The sequence below is a fragment of the Dioscorea cayenensis genome, chromosome 15 (assembly GCF_009730915.1).
Source record: "Dioscorea cayenensis subsp. rotundata cultivar TDr96_F1 chromosome 15, TDr96_F1_v2_PseudoChromosome.rev07_lg8_w22 25.fasta, whole genome shotgun sequence".
Taxonomy (NCBI): domain Eukaryota; kingdom Viridiplantae; phylum Streptophyta; class Magnoliopsida; order Dioscoreales; family Dioscoreaceae; genus Dioscorea; species Dioscorea cayenensis.
The window spans coordinates 8770961-8793715 of record NC_052485.1 but is presented as its reverse complement, the minus strand read 5'-3'; the positions used below and the strand labels follow the sequence as shown (position 1 = coordinate 8793715).

At 36.1% G+C, this 22755-nt stretch overlaps 1 protein-coding gene and 1 pseudogene across 8 annotated transcripts in view; one reads left to right on the top strand and one right to left on the bottom strand.

Moving 5' to 3' along the window:
• The window catches only part of LOC120277348 (ATP-dependent zinc metalloprotease FTSH 12, chloroplastic), a 40945-nt gene extending 26600 nt beyond the window's left edge, over positions 1-14345 (top strand). For 3 of the 8 annotated variants that reach the window (XR_005541496.1, XR_005541492.1, XR_005541498.1), the window contains exons 12-21: positions 8087-8206; positions 8317-8433; positions 8537-8713; positions 10089-10208; positions 10298-10372; positions 10865-10972; positions 11911-11991; positions 13257-13367; positions 13480-13633; positions 13955-14345. Coding sequence is in view for 2 of the 8 variants with exons in the window: in XM_039284156.1 (XP_039140090.1) it covers positions 8087-8206; positions 8317-8433; positions 8537-8713; positions 10089-10208; positions 10298-10372; positions 10865-10972; positions 11911-11991; positions 13257-13334 (876 nt within the window). In the remaining 6 variants the exon portion in view is untranslated. Of the gene's footprint in view, positions 1-8086; positions 8207-8316; positions 8434-8536; positions 8714-10088; positions 10209-10297; positions 10373-10864; positions 10973-11910; positions 11992-13256; positions 13368-13479; positions 13634-13688; positions 13778-13954 lie in introns of all 8 variants that reach the window. The other 5 variants (XR_005541493.1, XR_005541494.1, XM_039284156.1 and 2 more) reach the window with 5 other exon arrangements.
• Positions 14346-15329: 984 nt separating this feature from the next.
• On the bottom strand, positions 15330-18348 carry LOC120277966 (annotated as a pseudogene).
• Between the last annotated feature and the right edge of the window lie 4407 nt (positions 18349-22755).

The window sequence follows — 22755 nt, the reverse complement described above, 5'->3', positions numbered from 1 at the left end:
GAAGTTCTTGATTCACTTATAGGAGTAGTGTGACTTTGTTGATGCTCTCATGCTGTGCTTTTCTTCGAGGAAGATTCATGGCCCAATCTTGCAATATGTGCCTTGCATACCTTCCAAGGCACTATAGACATTGTGTGTTTGGTAGATGGGAAAGTTGGTAGAAAGTAGTAACTTTCTCTGGAAAGTAATACAAGGGAATCACTTTACCATGTTTATGAGAGGTTTTTCCTGGGAAAGTAATATTGCCATGGGAGAGTAATTCCATCAAATTTAGGGAGAGTGATTCCCTCAATATATGGTGGGAAAGTCATATTCCCATGGAAAAGGAAAGTGAAATCATTTTTTTTTACCAAAATTCCCTCAATTTTTTTCAAAATTACTTTCCCACTCAAATAAATATTTAAATAAATATATTTAAATAAAAAATATTTGAATATTTAATCTTATAAAAATATTTAAAATAAAACAATTGATTAAGTTAATAAAGTATTTTATTAAATTAATTTTTTTAATTAATTGTTTAAAATCATTTTATATATTTGAAAACATATTATTATTATTATTTTAATAATTAAAAATTGATTAACAAATTATGGATAAGTAAAATAACACAAGGGCATTTCTGTCATTATGCCAACAGATTCCCAAGGATATCTTCCAATACCAAACACATAAATATTACTTTCCCATCAATTTAACCAAACTTTCCAATACATACCAAACAAAGAAATGTTATTTTTCCAAGAATTACTTTCCCATCAATCAAATTCCATCAAAACATTCCCTAAGTACCAAATGCCCCAACAATTCTTTTTTCTATAGTTAGCCTATTTTCCCATTCTGTTCTTAGATTTATTGTATTACTATACTAGCTGAAGTTAGTCAATTATATTTCTTATGATACTAGTTGTGACAAGTTCTTACTTGTTAGTGGAATGTGTAACTGGTGCAGACTGGCTGACCAAAACTGCTAGTAGGCTAAGGGCAGCTGTTAGATAGGAATGTGACTCCTTTTTTTCACGAATAAGAATCTGAATCGAATGGAACTACTCTAAGAAATTTAGTTATGTTAGAATGTGTTTGGTAATCAGATTGGAATGATTATTAATGATTCTAGTCAAAAAGAGAAATGTTCATGGTGGAATGTCAGAGGTCATGTTTCAAGGTCAAATTGGTCATGGGCATCTGAGTCATGACAAAAAATAGGGAACATTAAAAAACTTGATCTATCATATAACATAAAATCATAGCACAATAGTTGGAAACATCTTTCTTCAGTATTAATCCTTGCTTGAGTTATGAAATAAACACAACCTAACTAATTGAAGAATCGAGTTCAAAACTAAAACCCTACAAAACAAGAAACAAAATAATTGTTGGGTGTTTTCACTTTTCATTATATATTTAAATATGCAAGTGCACATGCCGTTAACAACTAATAAAGTTATGAATAGAGTGTCATTCTCATGAGGAATTGGTAGGAGTAATTACTAAGTGCTAAAACTAACATAATTTTGTCTTATTCAACAACCAATTAAGTGGTTGTGCAAAATCTCATTGATCTTTCATTCAACTATCCTTATTCTCATCGAACTTGTCTTATTAATGAATGAAATGTTAACATGGAGTTTCTTAATTACCCACAAGCACCTTCCGAGGCCTTATAGAAATACTTAAACCTTATCAAATTTCTATATCCCTGAAAGAATCATCTAAAGAATAGATTTATTAAGTGCTACTCGTTTTTTAATGTGTGGTTTGCAGGTATATTCCTATCCTACAAGTTAATCAATCGCATGATTAATCATACATAATTCAATCCAAAACTAGCCATAGAGTTCCTCTCTTAAGTTCATTAATGGTTCACAGATCAATCTTGATGATGGTCAGTCATTCATAAAAATATGAAGAGCAAGATTGAATCAACATCTTATCTTCATTAAGAACAACAAGATTAAAGATTACTTCAATATCACTTTAAGAAATCAAAGTTTGTTGGAATCCTAGAAAGGCGATTTAGTTCAAAAGAGTCATCAAATCAATATTGAAGTATTCAATAAACATAATGATAAATGAAAAGAATAATAAAGTAGCTTCCACTCAAATCTGCCCTTCTTTCTCCTGTAGTTGTCATCTCTTTTACAGAATAGCTGTTTCTTCTATGTGAAGATAGGAAAAATAGGTTGTATATTTCATTAATAAAAGAGTACAATGGTATATATAGAGAAATATTAAGATTTTGTGGTATGGGCTCAATATGGCCCATTAATCAAATATAAACTACAACATAACTCTAACACTCCCCCTCAAGCTGGAGCATATATATCGAGCATGGCTAGCTTGTAACATAGATTACTAAAGACTTTAACATTTAAACCCTTGGTGAAGATATCCGCTAGTTGCTCAGACGACTGGGTATATGGCGTAGAGATGACTCCCTTCAGTACCATATCACGAACATAGTGACAATCAACCTCCACATGCTTGGTACGCTCATGGAATCTTGGATTATTTGCAATGAAGATGGCGGCCTGGTTATCACATAACATTTGCATAGGTATTGTGATAGGGAATCCCAACTCAGATAGAAAAGACTGCACCTAAACCATCTCACAAGTTGTCTGTGCCATCGATTATGTACTCTGCTTCTGCACTCGATCTCGAAACCACATTCTGTTTCTTGCTTCGCCAAGTAACCAAGTTTCCACCGACATACGTACAGAAGCCCGACATAGACTTTTCTGTCTCCTCTATCGCCAGCATAACCCGAATCAGAATAGGCTGCAACGTCTTGGTGACCATGATTCTTGTAGAGAAGACCTTTGCCGGGAGCTCCTTTAACATATGCAAGAACCCTCGAGCATCCTGCCAGTGAACTTCCGGTGGCTCATGCATAAACTGACACAGGAGTCCAATTGCGTAACATATATCAGGATGAGTAACTCTCAGATAAATGAGCTTGCCAATCAGACGTCTGTATTGATCAGGATCTTTGAGAAATGGGGAAGATGTCCCCCAGAAGGGTGGTGACTGCTCAATAGGTGCTCTCTGGTTTACAACCCAATAAACTAGTCTCCTCAAGTAAATCCAACACATACTTCCGCTGTGAGAGCATCATCTTTCCTTTGGCATATGCAAACTCAATACAAAGTATCTGGGTTGTCCCATGTCTCGTGTAATGAAATGCTGCATTAAATGCTCCTTAGTCCTCTGAATGCCTTGACGATAGCTACCCGTCAACAAGATGTCATCGACATATACCGCAAGTACAACACAACCAAATGAAGTGTTCTAATAGAACACAGAGATCCACATTACACTTGCGAAAACCAGCTGCAACTACAATTACACTAAATTTTTCAAACCATGCGTGAGGACTTTGTTTCAAATCATAGATCAATTTCTTGAGCTGGCAGACAAGATTCTCCGCCTGAGCAACATACCCCGGAGGTTGCTCCATAAACACTGTCTCAACTAAGTCTCCATAGAGAGACATTCTTCACATCAAGTTGACAGAGTGCCCATGATTGTTTAATAGTTACCGACAGTAGAATGCGAATGGAATTCACACGAGCAACTTGTGAAAAAGTCTCAGCATAATCGACACCATAAGTATGAGTAAAACCACGGGCCACCAACCGGGCTTTGTAGCGATCAATTGTACCATCCGCTTTGTGCTTGACAGAGAAGACCCATCGGCAAGTGACGACGTTGCATCAGCAGGGCGAGGCACAAGCTCTCATGTACCAGGAGATCTCAAGGCTTCCATTTCCTCATCCATTGCCGTCTGCCATTGTGGAAGCAAACACACATCCTGGTAGTTCATGGGAATTGACTCGGCAAACAAGGAAAGAGCAAAGGTGCGGAAGGACGGGTGAAGATTATCATAAGAAACAAAAAGTGAGATGGGATGTTTAGTACAAGAACGAATACCTTTGTGAGTGGCAATGGGAAGACCAAGAGACAGATTTGCATGGTTCGGGTAGAGAACTGGAGGAGGCGGAGCTGGTGGTGGTACACGTTGGCGGCGATGATAAACCTGTCCAAAACGGCCATCATCTGTATCTATTGGAGGAGGCGTCACACTAGGCATTGGCACAAGCGGAGGGACCGAAACAGGGATAGGAGAACAATATCAAATGACGTAGTCAACATATCGTGAGAAACTGAGTCAAAAAAATTTAGACTCAAAAAACGTGACATCCATAAACACATAATACTTCCGACTAGTCGGGTGAAATAACCGGTATCCATGTTGGATGCGGGAATATCCAACAAAGACACATTTAAGCACACGCGGGCGCAACTTGTCCTAACCAGGAGTTAAATCCTGAACAAAACCAACACAACTGAAAACACGAGGAGACAAGTGAAACAACTCGGTATCAGGTAGAAGACGACGTAAAGGAACCTCTCCTCCTAGAAAAGCAAAAGACATATGATTAATAAGATAGACTGCAGTTAAGATAGCATCATACCACAAATAGATAGGAACATTACGCTCTACCAAGAGAGTGCGCACAACATCCAAGATGTGACGATGCTTTCTTTTAGTAATCTTATTTTGTTGAGAGGTGTGTGGACATGTGGTTTGATGAATAATCCCAAAGGACGCCCACAAAGAATTTACAGGAAAAGATACAAATTCTAAAGCATTATCGTTGCAAAGACATTTGAGAACAGTGGAAAATTGATTTTTAATTTCCAAAATGAATGTTTTAAGGACATCAGCAATAGACCGATTGTCCTTTAACAAATATACCCATGACACTTGGGAAAAATCATCAACAAACACAACATAATAACGATGACCAAAAATAGACGCGACCTTAGAAGGTCCCCAAACATCACAATGAACTAAATCAATTAACGACCAATTAGACACTAGAGTAGAACATTTAAAGGTAGCACGATGATGTTTACCCAACTGACACGACTCACATTGAAACGACTCGACCCTAATCCAAGGCAAAGTTTGCTGAAGACGACTAAGAGAAGGATGACCCAATCTACAGTGCTATATGAGTGATGACTCGGAGTCAAAAACAGATGCTGCTAAACCACGAGGAATATTATCACGCACCAACGTATACACCCCGTCACCACGATTACGCCCCAAACCAATCCTCTTCCCCGTCTGCAGATCCTGAAAAATATAGTGAAAAGGGAAAAAAGTTACACTACAATTCAAATGTTTGGTGATCGTAGAAACGGATAGCAAGTTGACAGGAAATTCAGGTACGAAAATAACATCATTTAGTCTAAGCTGAGAGGAAGCTTGCACAACTCCCTCTCCGGACACTAAGTACGATCGTCCATCGGCAATTGCCACAGAATAAAAAACAGACGGAGAAAGATTTTGGAAAAAAGGTTTTGTACCTGTCATGTGAGAGGTGGCCCCAGAATCAATTATCCAGGAATTGTCCCTGGAAGCAAGAAAGGCATTACCTGAGGAAATAGGAGAAGAGACTGTGGCATGAGACGCTGTGCCCTGTAGCTGCTGGAACCATGCAAAGTCAGCCTGAGAGATAAAGACAAACTGTCCAACACCGGAAGTGGATGACGGATCGACCACCTCGGTACTAGCGTTGGCCACTGCCAGGCGACCATGTTTATCCCAACAGCGTCCTCAATGAGGTCTGTCCGTCGACAGAAGGTACACACAAACCTACTCCGAGAATCACCACGGCCAGCTCCTTGACCACCACGAGAGGAGCCTTTACCACCACGCCCACGAGAAGCAAGGAAAACAGACTGATCAGAGGACACAACGGGTGATAGAGATGTGGATGTAGAAGACAGACGACGCACGCGAGCATAAACAGTAGCAAGATCAGGCATTCTCTTAGAACTTAGAATAGAACCCTTCACCTGGTTTTGCACCTCAAGAGGGAGCCCGTAAAGATATGCGATGACTGCAACTTCATACCGGTAACAACGAAGGGTGGCCAGATCAAGTACTAATGGCTGATTAATATCTAACTCATCCAATAGGCTACGGATGTGAGTGAAGAACTGAGGGGCTGTACGATCGCCTTGACGGGCTGTTAACAGTTGCTCATACAACTTAAAAACACGAGAGATATTATTTTCATTTCCATATGTCAATCTGCACAGCTCCCAAATTGCCTTTGCAGTGGTCAACATCACCACACTTCGGGCAATATCAGGCTCCATACTACCGGTCAACCATGAGCGAACTGTAGCATCCTCAAGAAGCCAATCGGCATACTTGGCATCCTTAGAGTCTTGCGGATCTGCCGTGAGGTACGACGATTTCTTATGAGCCATAAGGAACTGCTCAAAACTCTGTGCCCAAAAAACATAGTTCCTCCCATCTAACTTTGGCGAGGTACAATGGAGATTCTTAACTAAAGAATCATGAGACAAAGATATGACGACGAAGAGACAAATCCTTCAGCAACGAGACAAGGGCATCACTGGTGAGGGTTGAGGATCATCACCAGGTGCCCGTAGACCAACGAGAACGGCGAGAGATGAGCGGCGGTTGGCGGTAGAGGTGGCGGCGGCGGGTGGAAGGCTAGGGTTTGGAGTGGCGGTGGCGGTGGCGGTGGCTGGTGGTTAACCCAGTGCTCTGGTACCATGTGAAGATAGAAAAAATAATTTGTAAATTTTATTAATAAAAGAGTACAAGGGTATATATAGAGAAATATTAGGGTTTTGTGGTATGGGCCAATATGGCCCATTAATCAAATATAAACTATAACATAACTCTAACACTCTCAATTGTTCCAACTTCGAGATCTTAGATTATTAATGGATTTTTTGATCCATATTGATGCAATGCGGCTATATGAAGAAGATTGACGCCTACAAAAGTATGGGGGAGTAAATGATGAAGACTAAAAAATGATTGATGGTGGCATTGTCTATAGATATTAGGTGATAGATGGACCAGATCAGGGAGATTCTTTTGAGGGCTGTTTATAGTCAGTCGTATTGAGGGATATCTGAGATAAATACAGTCATAATGTCACCAATTTGGGATAATCTTTGCACAAAAGATAACTTCGAACAGGCAACGAAATCTCCTCCCTTGGGCATTGCTTCACCCTTCTTTTTAACTCGAAACTCATGAGATGAGATGAGATGGGATGTGGCAACTGTTAGATGTATTATTGTATTGCATATGTATGTATACATGTATATGTATGTATAGACGTATATGTATATTTATCTTTTTCTATATGTAGACCCAAAGGGTCACTTATGTTTTGTGTTCAAGCATATCGACTTGTTCCACTTTCTCTCTCTTTATCTAACAGCAACACCCTCCATTGGGCATGTTGTGCTTAAGGCTCTCAATGAGACATATTGAAGTGGCGAGAGCACCGTGTCACCCTAGGCTTTGATTTGGGTAAAGCTCAATTGACGGATGCTGCTTCTCTCGTTCTTCAGGGATGCAACGTGCCATTCATTGTTTTGTGCTTTGATGTGCTCCTAGTGACTCTTTGGAAAAAAATTATGAAAGTGAGAATAACCTAACTTCATACTGTATTATGATAAACTGACCTAACAAACCCTAAAGCCAACCCTAATAAATGCACAAATATATGCTAATATAACTGTATTTCATAGGGCTACTAGTAATATTCTTAAATTTAAACTTAGTTAACATCCTAATATTTATAGTTTTAAATACTCTTGATAAGTAATGGGATGGCTTCGCGGGCAAGCCAAGAAATGTAGCAATATCATATAAAAGTTTTCAAGGTTAAAATTCCAATAGGCCAGTTTTAATGGATGGATAGTGTAATAATCATGTAAATATGTTTAAAGGATCTATTGGTGCCAGCTTTTTCTGTGATATACTAGGACTAATCAAAGGTGTTTTGATAAATTAGTCAGCGCTACCCTTGCTCTTTATATGAGTGTAAACATTTGGGTTCTATGTGATTCATGGAAAATTTTCAACCTGAACAAAACCAATTGATTTTCAGTTTTTATCAACTTTAACTATGCTGTCTTTATGGAGGCAAAATTTGAAATGGATCTGATCTTTGATATATGCTTTTAGTTGGTCTTGCCTTTTGAAGGATGGCTAAAAAATTGTAATGATTTTCAGGTACGGAAAGGTCATTCCATGATAACGCAAAAAGACATCATTGATGTATTAGATAAACAGTTGCTCGAGGGTATGGGTGTACTGCTCACTGAAGAAGAACAATTGAAGTGTGAAGAAAGTGTATGTGACCTTGTTTACACTGTCATAGCAGACCAAAACCGTATTGTTTCATCTTTCATTTATTTTGTTAACACTTTCTTCTCTCGTTGTCATTCATGCTCATACAATAGGTTTCCATTGAAACAAAGAGATTACTAGCAGTACATGAGGCTGGCCATATATTATTAGCCCATTTGTTCACTCGATTTGATTGGCATGCATTTTCGCAGTTGCTTCCTGGTGGCAAGGTACACATCCTGAATGGAACTGGAGATTGTTTTAACTATGCATTCATACTTGAAGTCTTTGCAATAGAACTTGCATTTAACCTACCTGTTTTGTTTAGAGCAGGAGACTGCTATTTCTGTATTTTATCCAAGGGAGGACATGGTAGACCAAGGGTATACTACATTTGGTTATATGAAAATGCAAATGGTTGTTGCACACGGAGGACGCTGTGCTGAAAGGATTCTGTTTGGTGATGATATTAGTGATGGAGGTAGAGATGATCTGGAGAAAATAACCAAAGTATGCAGCAATCTCTATCTTCAGATTTAAAATTCTCTTAATTTACCCAATTTTCAGTTATGGCAATCATTTAGCATTTTAACCAGAGTACACATTTCTCCATATGCTAGCTGCATGTGTGCACTTTGTTTCTTATCTTTGAGTAGGAATGGTGTTGCCACTGGAACATTTTTTAAATTTATCCTATAAAAGATTAAATTAAGAAAGCCTGTCAGAATATTCAAGATCACAGATTAACCATATCCCACATATCACTCCCATCTCTATTACGCTCGCTTTGATCCCTCCATGGTTTAAAAACCAGACAGGATCTATGACTGAGAAAGTTTGATATTTTTTTGTGCAACCCAAAGGGCTTATAACTCATTCCTTTGATGCCTATAAATATGTGAACTATAATTTATATTTGTTCGCCATCATTGCCATGATGAGTAAACAATGCCTTTATTGACTGGGAGTTATATAGTCATTTATTTGCTTGTTTCAAAATAATTCTTTCTACTTATGGATACTAGATGTAATTTTCCTGTATATTTTATTTCTTGCTACACAAATCAAATAGCCAGATTGTAATCAAGTACTGTTGTTTGAAAAAATTTAAATTCCATTTCGAATGTTATTGTTGGTAAGCGCAGACCAACACAGACCTTGTCCAGCTTTAGTTGCAGGCTTGAATTCTCTAGAAACTTAATGTTTATGGAAAGAGAACTCCAACCTCAGGCAAAAAGTGCATCTAACCGGTCAGGAACATATACTTAGACAGATATAGCAAATCATCCAATCTTAATGTAAAAACATATATGCACCATTCACCAATTTGGCTAACTCTTTCCAAGATGCTGTCCAATGGACCTCAGCAAAGATCAAACCTCTGTTTATTTTGCAAATGCAACCTTAAAAACCATAAATATGTGTACACTAATAGTTGGAGGTCTATAATCCTTTTGTGTGTGTGTGTGTGTATGTCATTTAATGAGTGAGTACATTAACGTAAATATTTTGTGGAAGCATATAATCAAAGAAACATTTTTGTGTTATTGGTGGGACATGTACAGAATATATGTTTCCAGGGCATACATACAAAAACTTCAAATTTATGGTTTAGAACTTCAAATATATCTCAATCCCACTTTGAGCTTGATCCGAGTCGAATGGACAGGACCCGAGTAAGAATTATTCCACCAATGTCGATATCTAGCACATCTGTGCCCATGCCGAGCAAATCATATTCCTTTTTGAAGTTACCTTTCATTGATATTCCCTTTTATTATGATTTCCAACCTTCATTAGCTTACATTTCTAGCTGAATGTAATGTTAAATAATGATGAATCAAGACTTGTTTTTCGTCATGATTGAAGTAGCTTACTATTCTAGATTGCTAGAGAAATGGTAATTAGCCCAAGAAATTCAAGATTAGGCCTTACAACCTTGGTAAGAAGAGTTGGAATGATGGACCGACCTGATAGTTCTGATGGAGAGTTGATCAAGTATAAGGTATTTTTATTTCCTCCTGCAAATATTTAGACTGTACTCGATTCAGAAAATTTATTATTTCCTCTTTTTTACTTTTTTCTTCATTCTAGTGGGACGACCCTTATGTGATTCCTGCTGATATGACTGTTGAAGTTTCTGAACTCTTTAGTCGGGAACTTACGAGGGTAAGAAATTTATTTTGCTGCAATTTTTGTGCCTTAATGTTTCTGTGAATGAATCAAAATTTTTCCCTGATGTACTTTTATAATGTTGCTTGTATGTCTGTTGTTTTAAATACTAACTTAAACCATGTTGTTCAAAAAACCTGTCAGAAAACAAATTGTCTAAATTGTTAGAAATATAAATTCCTTTCCATATGTTTTTGGTTAACTGGTAAATTTTCATTGGTTTTACTCTCCCAAGAGCTCATTGTAGTGCCTTCGCCACTAATATCATAGAAACATATCAAATGAAGCTGTTGAAACATTTGAAGCATGGAATTTACAAATTTGTGTTGTGAACAAACAAATACAGTAAAGAAAAAATATTTTTCAACCATGAAAAATTCACAGAATGCCGATCTTATTAGTCATTTTTTGCTGTGCATATGTTCTTTATTCTCAATCTAATAAAATATGCAAAGTTTTTTACCGTATACTTTTGAATGTTCTTCACAGTACATTGATGAGACTGAAGAAATTGCTATGAATGGCTTGATGCAAAACAAGCATATCTTGCACATGCTTGCCGAAGAACTTGTAGAAAAATCAAGGGTTACTGGATTGGTATGGAGTAAACTTGTTTCTCTAAAGCTATTTTTGTAGGCTTCTCTTAATTTGTTTTTGTTGAAAATAACAAGCTAAATTTCTATTTATTTTTTTGTTCAATGTTACAGTTATTCGTATTTTCTACTAATATTGCAGCTTATGTTGAAAAACTTATTTTGATACCATACTGACATTATTGGATTGAGCTGGGTTTAAGTGTCTTACTATAGATATAATCAAAATTGGGCAGTTTGGTTCCATTCATATCTTAGGATCATATATTAATGACAATTAATTAAAGGTATTCTTATACTTTAGCTAAATGTGCTTTATAGTGATATAATGCTTCTCATGGTAGATTACTATTGTATTATTGCATGCTAAAAAATCAGGAAAGAGTAGCAAATTAGCTTCAATAAGCTCATCAAAATTATTTTTCAACTTTTCATGGTTAAAGATAAATCTATACTACTAAATGAAAGGAACATAGATGAGGATCTCAAGTAAGTTCATAGACATTAAGTATTGAACAGTACAAATATGTTATCACTTATCAAAAGCTTTGGCATGAAGATAGGGATCAATAGGCCTTTAGAAGCTACACAACTTCGAGACATAGCATGATTTATGGACTAGATTTCCCCTTCAATGGATAAGAATTTTTATTTGGGTACCCCATCTCAAACTTGATTAAAGGAAAACAATTCTTTCTTTCTTTCATATTCATTGCTTCATTATTATAGACATTTAATTCGTGCATACAAATTAGTTGAGGTGAAACTGGAACTGTGGTCAGAGTTCCTTTGTGTGTGTGTGTGTGTGCACGCGCCTGTGTATTTCTGTGATGTTTCTTCATTTGTCAGAAATGGTCATATTGTTGATGCTGCTTTTCTTGGTTATTAGATTGTTGATGAAGTTGCTCAAACTATTGTTTTATCTCATGTATGATTCTTTAGGAAGTAGAGGAGAGAATGAAGCAGTATTCTCCTGTGATGCTTGAGGATCTTGCAGTGCCTTTTCAAGTAAACATTGAAGAGGTATTTCAATTATCTTTCATCTAATAAACCTTTGTCAAAGCTATTTTTGATCCCCGTATCTTCTGTTCTGTTGATGCTGATGTTGAGATCCCTCATTGTTTGATAGTTCAATTAAATGGTGTATTTTCTAATATTTATCCAAGGAATATTACTTCTTATAGTCTGCAGGTTGCTGTCTTTACTTGCTGTGGTGATTTACCTTTCTTTGCTTGGTTTTACATAGCTAAAAGTCATCATTGTTTGTCTTAGATATGGAAGTTATTCATTGAGTTTATGAAAAATTTCCCCTTTAAATCCATACATTTCTTGCATGTATGATACACTGTTCAATATAATTGTTAGTTTTTTTCTTTTTAAAGAAAACTGTCACAGTAAATTATCTGAAATAGTGTGCGATAGATTTGTTTAGAAAACAAGAAAGGCATGCATAAACCTGGTTTATTAGTTTTGTGGATATATTTTTTTATGTCTTCCATTTATATCTGTGATCTTGAAGTGGATGTGCTCGAAGTCAAGACCATGACTTGATAAGTGGGAGAAAGAAAGTTTTCATTCTTATTGGAAGGAAAGTAACTGTATAGATAATCATTACAAAACTGAGATAAATTGTTGTCTAGTTTGTTCTAATGGAAATCTGGTATGTGACAATAAGCACAAAGACTTGTATGAACATATTTCCCAAGCTTAAAAATTGTAGAAAAGACCCAAGACATTTGTTTCAATTGTGCCCCTCAGTCGCACCCATTAACCTCCTTAAGCAAAACTAATTTATTTTGCATTTTGATATCACTGAATCTTAAGCAGTGTTGTAAAAAAGCCTGTTATCAATCCGGTTAGGTAAATTCTAACTGGAATGTCTGCAGCTAACAACTGAACCTTTCTCATGTGCCAGGCTTTGTTCTGAAGTGTTTCTTAAAGCCTACATTTCCATTAGAAAGTCTTTTTATCGTATCTATTGTCTTTTCTATTATACCTTTTACATATTGCATGGTAATAATATGCCATTTGTTCCTGCATTGGTATGAGCCCCTCGACTGTAATTCTTTCAATTCGTTTGACCTGGAAAATGTTCATTTGTGTGTATGTAGAATCACATTCTAACATATCTGCACATGATAAAAGCTGTCTTTGCAATCATGAGCTTCAATGAGAAATTATGGGACCTATTATTTTAATTTTTGGACTGACATTCTGTTATAAAATATTGTTATAAAATACTATTATTATGCAATGTCTTAGTAGAACTTTGTTTTATTTGTTTTCAGGAGGGGCCATTGCCTGTTAATGATCACTTGAGTTATCAACCACTTGATGTGTATCCTGCACAGCTTCATCGGTGTTGAGTATTCACTATCAATTCAGGTGTTGTGCGTCAGGTATTAGTGTTTCGGGTTATTTGATTACTAAGTGTCCCACATGGGTTTTTTATATAAATTTGGAAATAAATAGAAAAGTTTGGATCTCTCTTCTTGTCATCTTATATTTCAGGAAATGGAGTACTTCACATAGACCTTTTTATTGAGCATCAGAGTGTTTCCAAATACAATTTTCTTTATGTAATTCCTAACTGGGATTTCAATAGGAAGTGACTTAATCTTCATCAGATGTCAGGTTAGGCTGCGAGAAGATGCTTCCTAGATCCGTATGTCCATGACAAACATGTTTACATAACTACGTGATCTATAATTCTATTGCAGATTTTGATTTTTCGTTTAATGTTGGCATTGCATGAGTATTTCATGCACTACGTTGGTGTGGTTTCCATGTCTGCAAATTCTTCAATGTGGTAACTACTTAATGGAAAAGATTTCTACGCATACAGGATCTCATGTTAGCATCTTTTGGGCATTAATAAAAGATGCATCTGTAGTGTTAATTTTTTATGAGAAACTATTAGAACTACTATATTTCTTCAGGCTGAACTTATTTTTATAATTGATTATTTTTAATTTCTTGTCTTCAGGAGAACATTGCCAGTTAATGATTGCTAACTACTTGGTTTTTGAGAAGATCAAAAGTTAAGGAAACATCCCGCCTACGAGTTCCTTTTGAATCTTGCAAGGTAGCTGTTCATCTCATTGTTGCTATTTTCTTTCGACTAATGTTTTTGGAGGTCCGGCTGTATCGGGAACTCGAGCAAATAACTCTTGTTTCAAATGCTGTTATTTGTTGTGGTTTTATCTTGGTTCGGCATCAGTACCTTGTGGATATAAGGTCTGAGCATTTGCTTTTGTCATGAAACAAACATTAATTCATTACTGACCTTATTTCAAATGTTGCTGAAGTTGGGATTATAATCATTCATATCTTGAAACCAAGTTTGTATACTTTTCATGTGGGATTTATTTACATTACTTTGGTGTCACATTGTTTGCTGATGTTTTTTGGTAAACCATTTAAAAGAGAATTGTTTTATTTTACTTGGACAAAAGTAATAAGTTTGTCGTAAATTTACAGTAAAAGAAGTTTGAAGTAGATTTTTATTTTTATTTTTATTTATTTATTATTATTTTTTCTGAACTGAAATCTTGGAGATACTTGAATGCAGATGAAAATGATTAGTTTGACACATGTTAAGTAGAAAACATACAATTGAAATTCATTCCAGAGTTTGTATTAATCTTAAAGAAAATCTGTTTTACCCAAAATAGTTGAGGAAAGGAAGGGGTTTTTTTTTTTAGAGGGCACTCCTGGAATAGATCTAGTGTAGACCGTAATTGAAGAAGATAGGAAAGAGTTGTTTTTTATGGTACGTTTGTCTAGAAGTCTTCGGTGCTTAGAAAACGAAAAGAAATTTTTTAAAACTGAATATCTATTTGAATCTTCTCCTGAAAACTATATTTTATCATATTCTTTGTAAAATATGAATTTTTTAAGTAAATAAAAAAACTGCTGGGAAAAATCATATTAAAATAAACATTAAAGACATCATTAAGAGAAACAGATAAAACAGGATAACAGATACAACACAAACACTCAGCTGTAAAACAAGGATGGGCTTCTACATAAAATAGCGATTCCCTGGTCTTTAGCTAAAACTTGCAACACTGTTTTCTTGTATCTATAACAATTTATTTTGAGCAGGTCCACTTGAATCAGAACTCAATTTTATAAACGCAATGAGCATCAAGATATGACAAACAAGCTTCCAGAAATTTTCAAATTGGTTGCTTCACACATAAAAAAGAGCCTCTGGGTTACCAAAATCATTGCAGAATACAAAAACATTATTCAGATGAATGTTCAACAAAAGTGAATAATTATCAATTCTTGACAATAAACATCAGGAGCAGAGCAAACTAATCAGGAGAACAGCAACAACAAAAACAAAACTAGATTCTAAAACCAATGGTGAACAATGATTTCATTTTAAACCATGCATTGAAACTTTACTTGCAGAGATCTTCCACTGCCTCCACGATTTGAGCTGGTTGTACCACAGTTCATTCCTCCAGGGTTCCAGCAGAGGGCGTGGGCACATCCTGGGATGACAAACATACAATGGGTGCATCAAGATAGTCCCAGAACTCCTTAATGATTGCTGTTTGTAGACTCACCTCAATACCACCCATGCGCATGCATGCATGCACTCCTCAACAATCAGCACACGATGTGTCTTCTTTATGGATTTGCCAATGGTGTAAAGATCAAATGGCTTGAGGGAACGGATGTCAATAACCTCCGGGTCATATCCTTTGTTGACCAGGGTTTTAGCAGCCTGCATCACATGGTACCTCATTCGTGAATATGTGAGGATTGTCACATGTTCGCCAGGTCGCACCATCTCTGCCTCCTCCAAACAGCAGATATACTCCTCATCAGGGATCCTCTCCTTCAGATTATATAGCAAAACATGCTCGAAGAGCACAACGGGGTTCTCACTCCGAATAGCAGCTTTCATAAGTCCCTTAGCATTATAAGTCGTCGAGCAGGCAACCATCTGCAGGCCAGGAATTGACTGGAAGTATGATTCCAGCCGCTGTGAGTGTTCAGCTCCAAGTTGACGACCAACACCCCCTGGCCCCCGAATCACAACAGGAATGGTGAATTGACCACCAGAGGTGTAGTGCAGCATACCGCAGTTGTTTGATATTTGGTTGAAAGCAAGTAGGACGAAGCCCATGTTCATGCCTTCAATCACTGGCCTCAATCCAGTCATTGTTGCTCCAATGCCCATGCCAGTGAAGGAGTTCTCCGCGATGGGAGTGTCAAGAACCCTCAGGTCTGTTGAAGAGCAGTCCAGCCTCTCCAGCACCACCTTGAGGATCCTGCGAAGAAGGATAAGAAGAAAAAGAAGTTTTGGTAACCAAAAAGATATGCAGAATGAGAGAAGGCGTTGTTCTCATGAAGCTTAGTTGACCCAGAGTTACAAAATACCCTTTTAACCATTACAACGGACCACAACCCAAAAAGTCAAAAAGTCTTACATTAAACGCTAACCCATTGGTCAGTCAGCATCCACTCTCTCAAACCCCATTGGTTTGAATCCTTAAACATTAGATACTATATTTTAATAACCCACTAACCCCTGTGATTTTACCTCCCTGCCCTCAGTACAGTGCTCCATTCCTTTCTCCATTCTCAGCATGGTCCTGTTCATCTCCAGCCATCCCGAGCATGGTTGCCGGCCGTCCCTGCAGCACCATGCCGGCATACCATCTCACCTTCAATCACCCATCACCATCAACAAGGTCTCCATATTTGGTTGCAAGACCCTTGGTCACCTTGTAGGAACCACCATAGTGACCCACATCTTCACCCATAACACATACCCGAGGATCTCGGGCCATCTCTTCATCCAACCCCTCTCGTAAAGCTTCAAGTAACAACAGCTCATGACTGAAATTTATACATAATAACAAAATGATCAAACCTTTGCAAAATCTGTAAGTATAAACAGTTAAGATCATTCTGAAAAAAAAAATGATAAATTCGACTTCTAATATTTGAGAGGTCAAGAATGTCCATTTATTAATTAACTAAACAACAACTAAATTATTATCCTGGTATGGTGAACTCTCAAAACCTGAAATTCCTTAAAGTCATAGATCCTCTGGTTCCTTCATGATGAACAGATTGCTTGTCAAACACCTAATGGAGAAGACAAAACTATGTTTCCTTCTACATGGATAAAGGGTTTCCTCAGCCAGAATGGTTGTTGTGGTGGTAGTGATGGCGGTTGTGAGCTCAAAAAAGGCCGCTCGATTAGAAAATCCATCTTCAGCATTAGATATATTTTGTTTTCTCCTATTGATTTTCTTGTCTTTGTAAAATGACCTATAGCTAGCCACACCTTCAATGGGTACAGTTGTAATACTTCGGCGTAAAAATTCATGGAATGACGTTAAAAACAACCAAGTCATATGCCAAAAGATAATCTAAAACAACACCCCTCTACTCCATTCTCCTTTATAAAGCCAAATTTCCTTGCACATTACTAAGTGAAATACAGCTCCCCAACATGTCTGTGTTCTCTGTCATGTGTCAATTAATAAAAAATCTTTTCCCTGTTATCTCTTACCACTTCATCTAAATTCTCCCAAAACTGTTCTTCAGTAAGCCCGTAGTTTTTATTTAAAATTTTGAACAAAGATGCTGACGATGTCAGTCATCTTAAAATTTCTTCATTTACTTCATTATTTCTAATCAGTTATATTATATTCCTATTTTCTAAACCTCTCAAGATAACACTAAAATCTGACCATATTTTATTCTTTCAGTTCATTAAGGCTTAGTACAATGAATATTTTAATCCCTGATCATCACAAAAAGTATCTTGCCAAAAATTCCAGTTTTTAAGTTTCCAAACAAAGGCTATTACCCAAAACAAAGAATGCATTTTTTTCATTGTTCTAAAAATTCACATCTTTTGTCAAATTAGAATTTTGAGGGACACATTCAAAATGAAAGGGAAAATGATGTAAAGAAAGTAGGAGTGGAGAAATGGGTAAAGAAAGATGATGTGAAGATGGGATAAAGTAGCATTATACACAAAAAATAAATCAGTATAAGAAAGACAATCATGAAGAACACACATACACACAAAGAGAAAAGAAAAATTAGAAAGTTTTTGCTTCTTATTATTTGAAAACATATATCACAAAGCAAATAATAAAGACATGAGTTTCACTCTGTGAACCATTAAAAAGATTTCAAAAAGTAATTATAAAAAAGATTACTAATTGCACCATTAGCTAATGCTGTGTCTTCATATCAAACTATATCCTTAACATATTAATTCATATGACTATTCATGATTAACAAGAAGGCATACAAAATTAATAACCACTTGGAGTTTGTATAATAAACTTACCCAGGTTTTGATCCTGTTAAACTTGCAGACGCATCAGGCTTCATCTGTTTAAAAAATAAATAATTAATTAAATTAAATTCAAAATAATCTTCAGATAAAGAACCACATGCCCATGAAACCAAAAACAAAAAGAATGCTTCAAGTGGAGAATGAAGCACATAAGCATGTATCTACAGAGGAAAAGATTATCATATTTTACTGTGACTGCATTGGTGATCAATTTGGAAGATCGAGGCCTTGCATTAGAACCAGAAGCAAACCCAGCTTCAGATCTGATAACCAAAATGCATCCTTTCCGCCCAAACAACAGAGGTAAAAATTAAAAAAAAAACATTAATTTTTTTTCATAGATCCAACATAAAATCACCAATCTCAACAAAATAAAAAAGGAACTAAACTTCAAGAATAAAATAAACAACAATTTCCCATCAAATTTCTCTCTAAAAAAACATCCAATGATCCAAAAATCAAATAAATTTGAACACATAAGAAAAACAAAAAACAAAAAAAACAAAACAAAAGACAGATCAAAGAAGAAGAAGAAGAAGAAGAAGAAGAGGTCAAGGACCAACCTGCAAAAGATCCGGGCAGCGGAGCTATTCTAGCCGAAGCCTATCAGAAACATTGGTGGTCTTGTAAGTAGAGGAGGAGGAGAAGAAAGGCAATGTTGCCGTGTGCATAGTAGTCGTTATAGGCAGGGGTATGCATAAGCTTTGGGGGAGCAAGTGGAGATAGGACTCGTGCATACATGAGTACTGAGACCACCTGCACACAATCATTACTCACACTCTTAGAAATGTGCCCTCACTCATAATTAAAACTCTCACCATTTGTGAAAGATTTGAATGGGGACCCGGCTGCTGATCGATCACTTGGTCATGGGTCGCCCACTTGTACTTGTTATGATCTACTTGGTCTCTATTGTTCAACTTGGTGGATTTGAGCTCGAGCTTCGCTTCAGAGTTAAATGCATAATTCAAGAATAACTTTTTCTATTTTCTTTTTATTAAGTGGATGGCTCACACATATCAACATCGTGGGCATGGTCAAAAATTGATTATCCAGCTTGTGCGCATTTATTTGGTAGACTTGGGGATTGAGATGCAAACCTGCTCTCACAATTGGAAACTTTTATGGCACTATTGCGTGCAATATGTTTGAAACCATGAGGCAATAAAATTCTCCATAAAAAACTTTCCAGTACCACTAAACTAAAGGCCTCTTAGTAATTCAAGCAAAACTTAAGAAAGCTTTTTCATTTACTTAGGTGGCGTTTGGATAAATGTAGTTGAAAATGCAGTGTATTTTTAATTACAGTGTATTTGCAAATCATTGTATTTGAAAATACATGAAAAACAAATCCAATGTTTGGTTGGAGATATGGTTAAAGGGATTTGTAAATCTGGATTTATAAATCATTTGTTTGTGATGGTTCCGGTGGAGGTGTGATGTGCTAAAGTCACTCAAAAACTTACTTAAGGTTTGAACACACACACACACACAATCAAACAAGAGTAAGGAGATAAGCAAATTGGTAACCCAGTTCGGCACAACCTTGCTTACATCTGGGGTCAGGCCCAGAGAAACAATCCACTAAAAGAGGTATAAGAACAAGAAGTACAACACTCTCTCACTCTCTCAATACAAAGAATATCCTCTCTAGATTACCCGATGGCCACTCATTCAACTCTCACCGAAGAGTCTCTCACGGGTTGTCTCATTCTAAATCTTCAAGCAGAATCTTTTATATAGACACACCGACGTCCAATAAAGTTACCTCTTTTAGAATTCTCCGTGGCTTCCTAACTTGGACACCTTCCAAAGTTAGATGTAGCAACACCCAGTTGCAACATACCCCACCTTACTGAACATGACTGAGTTCTAGCCAGAAGCACCCGAATCTGCGACCTTCAACCTTCTCGGTTCCTTCAACCCGCCTCGTAGCAGTTGACTCGACCCGAGCTCCTCCTACCTACAGCTGCTTTCTTCCTCATGTCACTTCAGTAGGTCTCCCTCTCTCGAGAGACGTGCCCACCAAGGCACACGCAACCATCTCACCAAATATAGCCACTGAAGATCTCCTGATCTTCTTTCCAAACTTTGCCCAAGTTTGGTCTTCCCAAATGATTTTTGTTTGACTCATGAAAATATTGTTACTAAACTTAATCTCATCTTCATTCAAGTTTAGCCTTCAATATCTTCAAGCATGATCTTCAATCATCCATGCTTGGATCTTCAAATCTCTAATCATATCTCTTGTAATCTTCAATCAATCTCCACACATGATAAGTCTCCTAGAATAGCTCCGCCCATAGATAGCTCTTGGATCTTCCTTTAATTTGTGTTGCTAAATATGGTCTTGATAATCTCCATGGTCTCTTCTTACCTTAGTTTGTGTCTTTAGATACCTTCACACCAAACTAAACATATTCTTGCCTTCTTTAATTTGTGTCTTCAAATAGCTCTTACGAAACAAAGTTCCACATAATCTTCATGATCTTCTTGTTAGGATACTCCTCTTCCATTTTAAAATATATCTTTCTAAAAAAGAGCTCTATCAAAGATATGATTTATCATCCTGGATCTTACCAAGGATAGATAAACATACTTTAAATAAAACTTGTCTTTCTTGAAGAGATCCTTTAGTCTTGATTCACTTTACAAAAATAATGATTGTATTGAGAGGAATATCTACTAACCACAATCTTCATCCTTGATCTTCTTCACATGTCATGACATCATCATTTTGCCACATCATCATCCTAGTCTTCACTTTCTTTGGTGAGTCATCATAGCCACGTCACCTTCCTATTGCGATGTCATTACTGGGCTTATCATATAATGTCAATTCATGTCATCAGACTTAACAATTTGGTTTGAAGCGTTTAAATTATATTAATACCCATGGTGAGGTTACCCTTATCGAGGGTGTTCGTTACATTTTATTAAATAAATAATTACTTATATATAATTAAATATTATTTAGTGACCCAAAATATTTATTTTATTATTAAACACTATATAAATGTGAAGATTATTTTTTAACTTGATTCATGTTAAAAGTTATTTATAAATTTAAATACATTGTAATCTTATGATCTTTTATAACAAATTATATAACCACTCTTTATCTTTAAATTTTTAATATATTATCAATGCATATTAATAAGCATAAAGTTTTAACCGATCCGGAATCATTAAGCTAAAACAATATTTCAAAAATAAGACAATGCCCTTCCACACCTTTGCAAATGAGACCTTCATATCAATAAGATTTATCCTACAAAATGAGCAAATCAAATTAAAAATTTTACATGAATGAAGAGGGTAAAACAATGAAGGAGTTCTCGTCAGCATCCATTTAGGGATATTAACAGGGCGAGGATTCACTTGGGATACATACCCCGGCCCCGACTGCGAATTCATAAGCCCATCCCTAACCCCGTCCCGAAACATGAATACGGGGATTTGTTTTTCCATTTTTGTCCTTACGGGTGATTTTTCAGATTCTGGGATTCCCTATCCCCGATTAATAAATTAAATTATTATTATTATTATTATTATTATTATTATTATTATTATTATTATCATTATATTAAAACAACCATTTGCCAAGATAATAAGAGTTATGGGCATCAAGGTTTAGATATATTCAATAATTTTTTTGATTTATTATATTTTACTAAGTTGTTTGCTTTTTAGAATGTATTTATTGGCATGAAAATTGTAATATACTAAAAAGAGTGATACCATGGAAAGCCTAATAAAGGGTATCCCCTTTAAATCATTTGGATCCAAAGAAAAAGAGGATTAGGCACACAAACTTTACAATCCATTTTAATAGAGTGGCATGCTATTTGTTTATACTCATTTGTTTGTGAAAGGTTCAATGGCAACTTTGATGGGACTAAATAGTTGTTCATGTACCTTTCTATTTGGAAACCCAAGTGGAGGCTCATTTTCTTATGATTGCTTATATGAATCTCCTATCTTAAACTATTGGATAGGGCTTTATCAAAGAAAAGAACCCCGTAGGGTAGAAGGGGGGCTTCCATAAAGTCTGACAGATGGAAAAAAAAACCAATTTATTGGTTATAATTAGGCTATACTTAGAGTAAAGGATATCTTATTCGGAATATAAATAATCAATCATTATGTTCTTTATTTTTAGAAATATGTCTAGTGGCAGACATAATAATAATAATGAAATAAATAGGAGTGCAATTCCCAAAGTTCACTTAGTGAAATTATTGGTTGAGTCCTATGTTCATGTATATCATGTACAAAATGGATGGACAAAAGAAGTATATAATAGAAAAGGATGTCAATTATATACAAGTGGAATCTCCTTACACTCAACTACCTTTGTCACAACCTCAAAGCTCAAATACCCAAAGGCATGGCAAGATGAGAGATCAAGATAAATGAAAAAGAAAGGGAACAAAATTGAA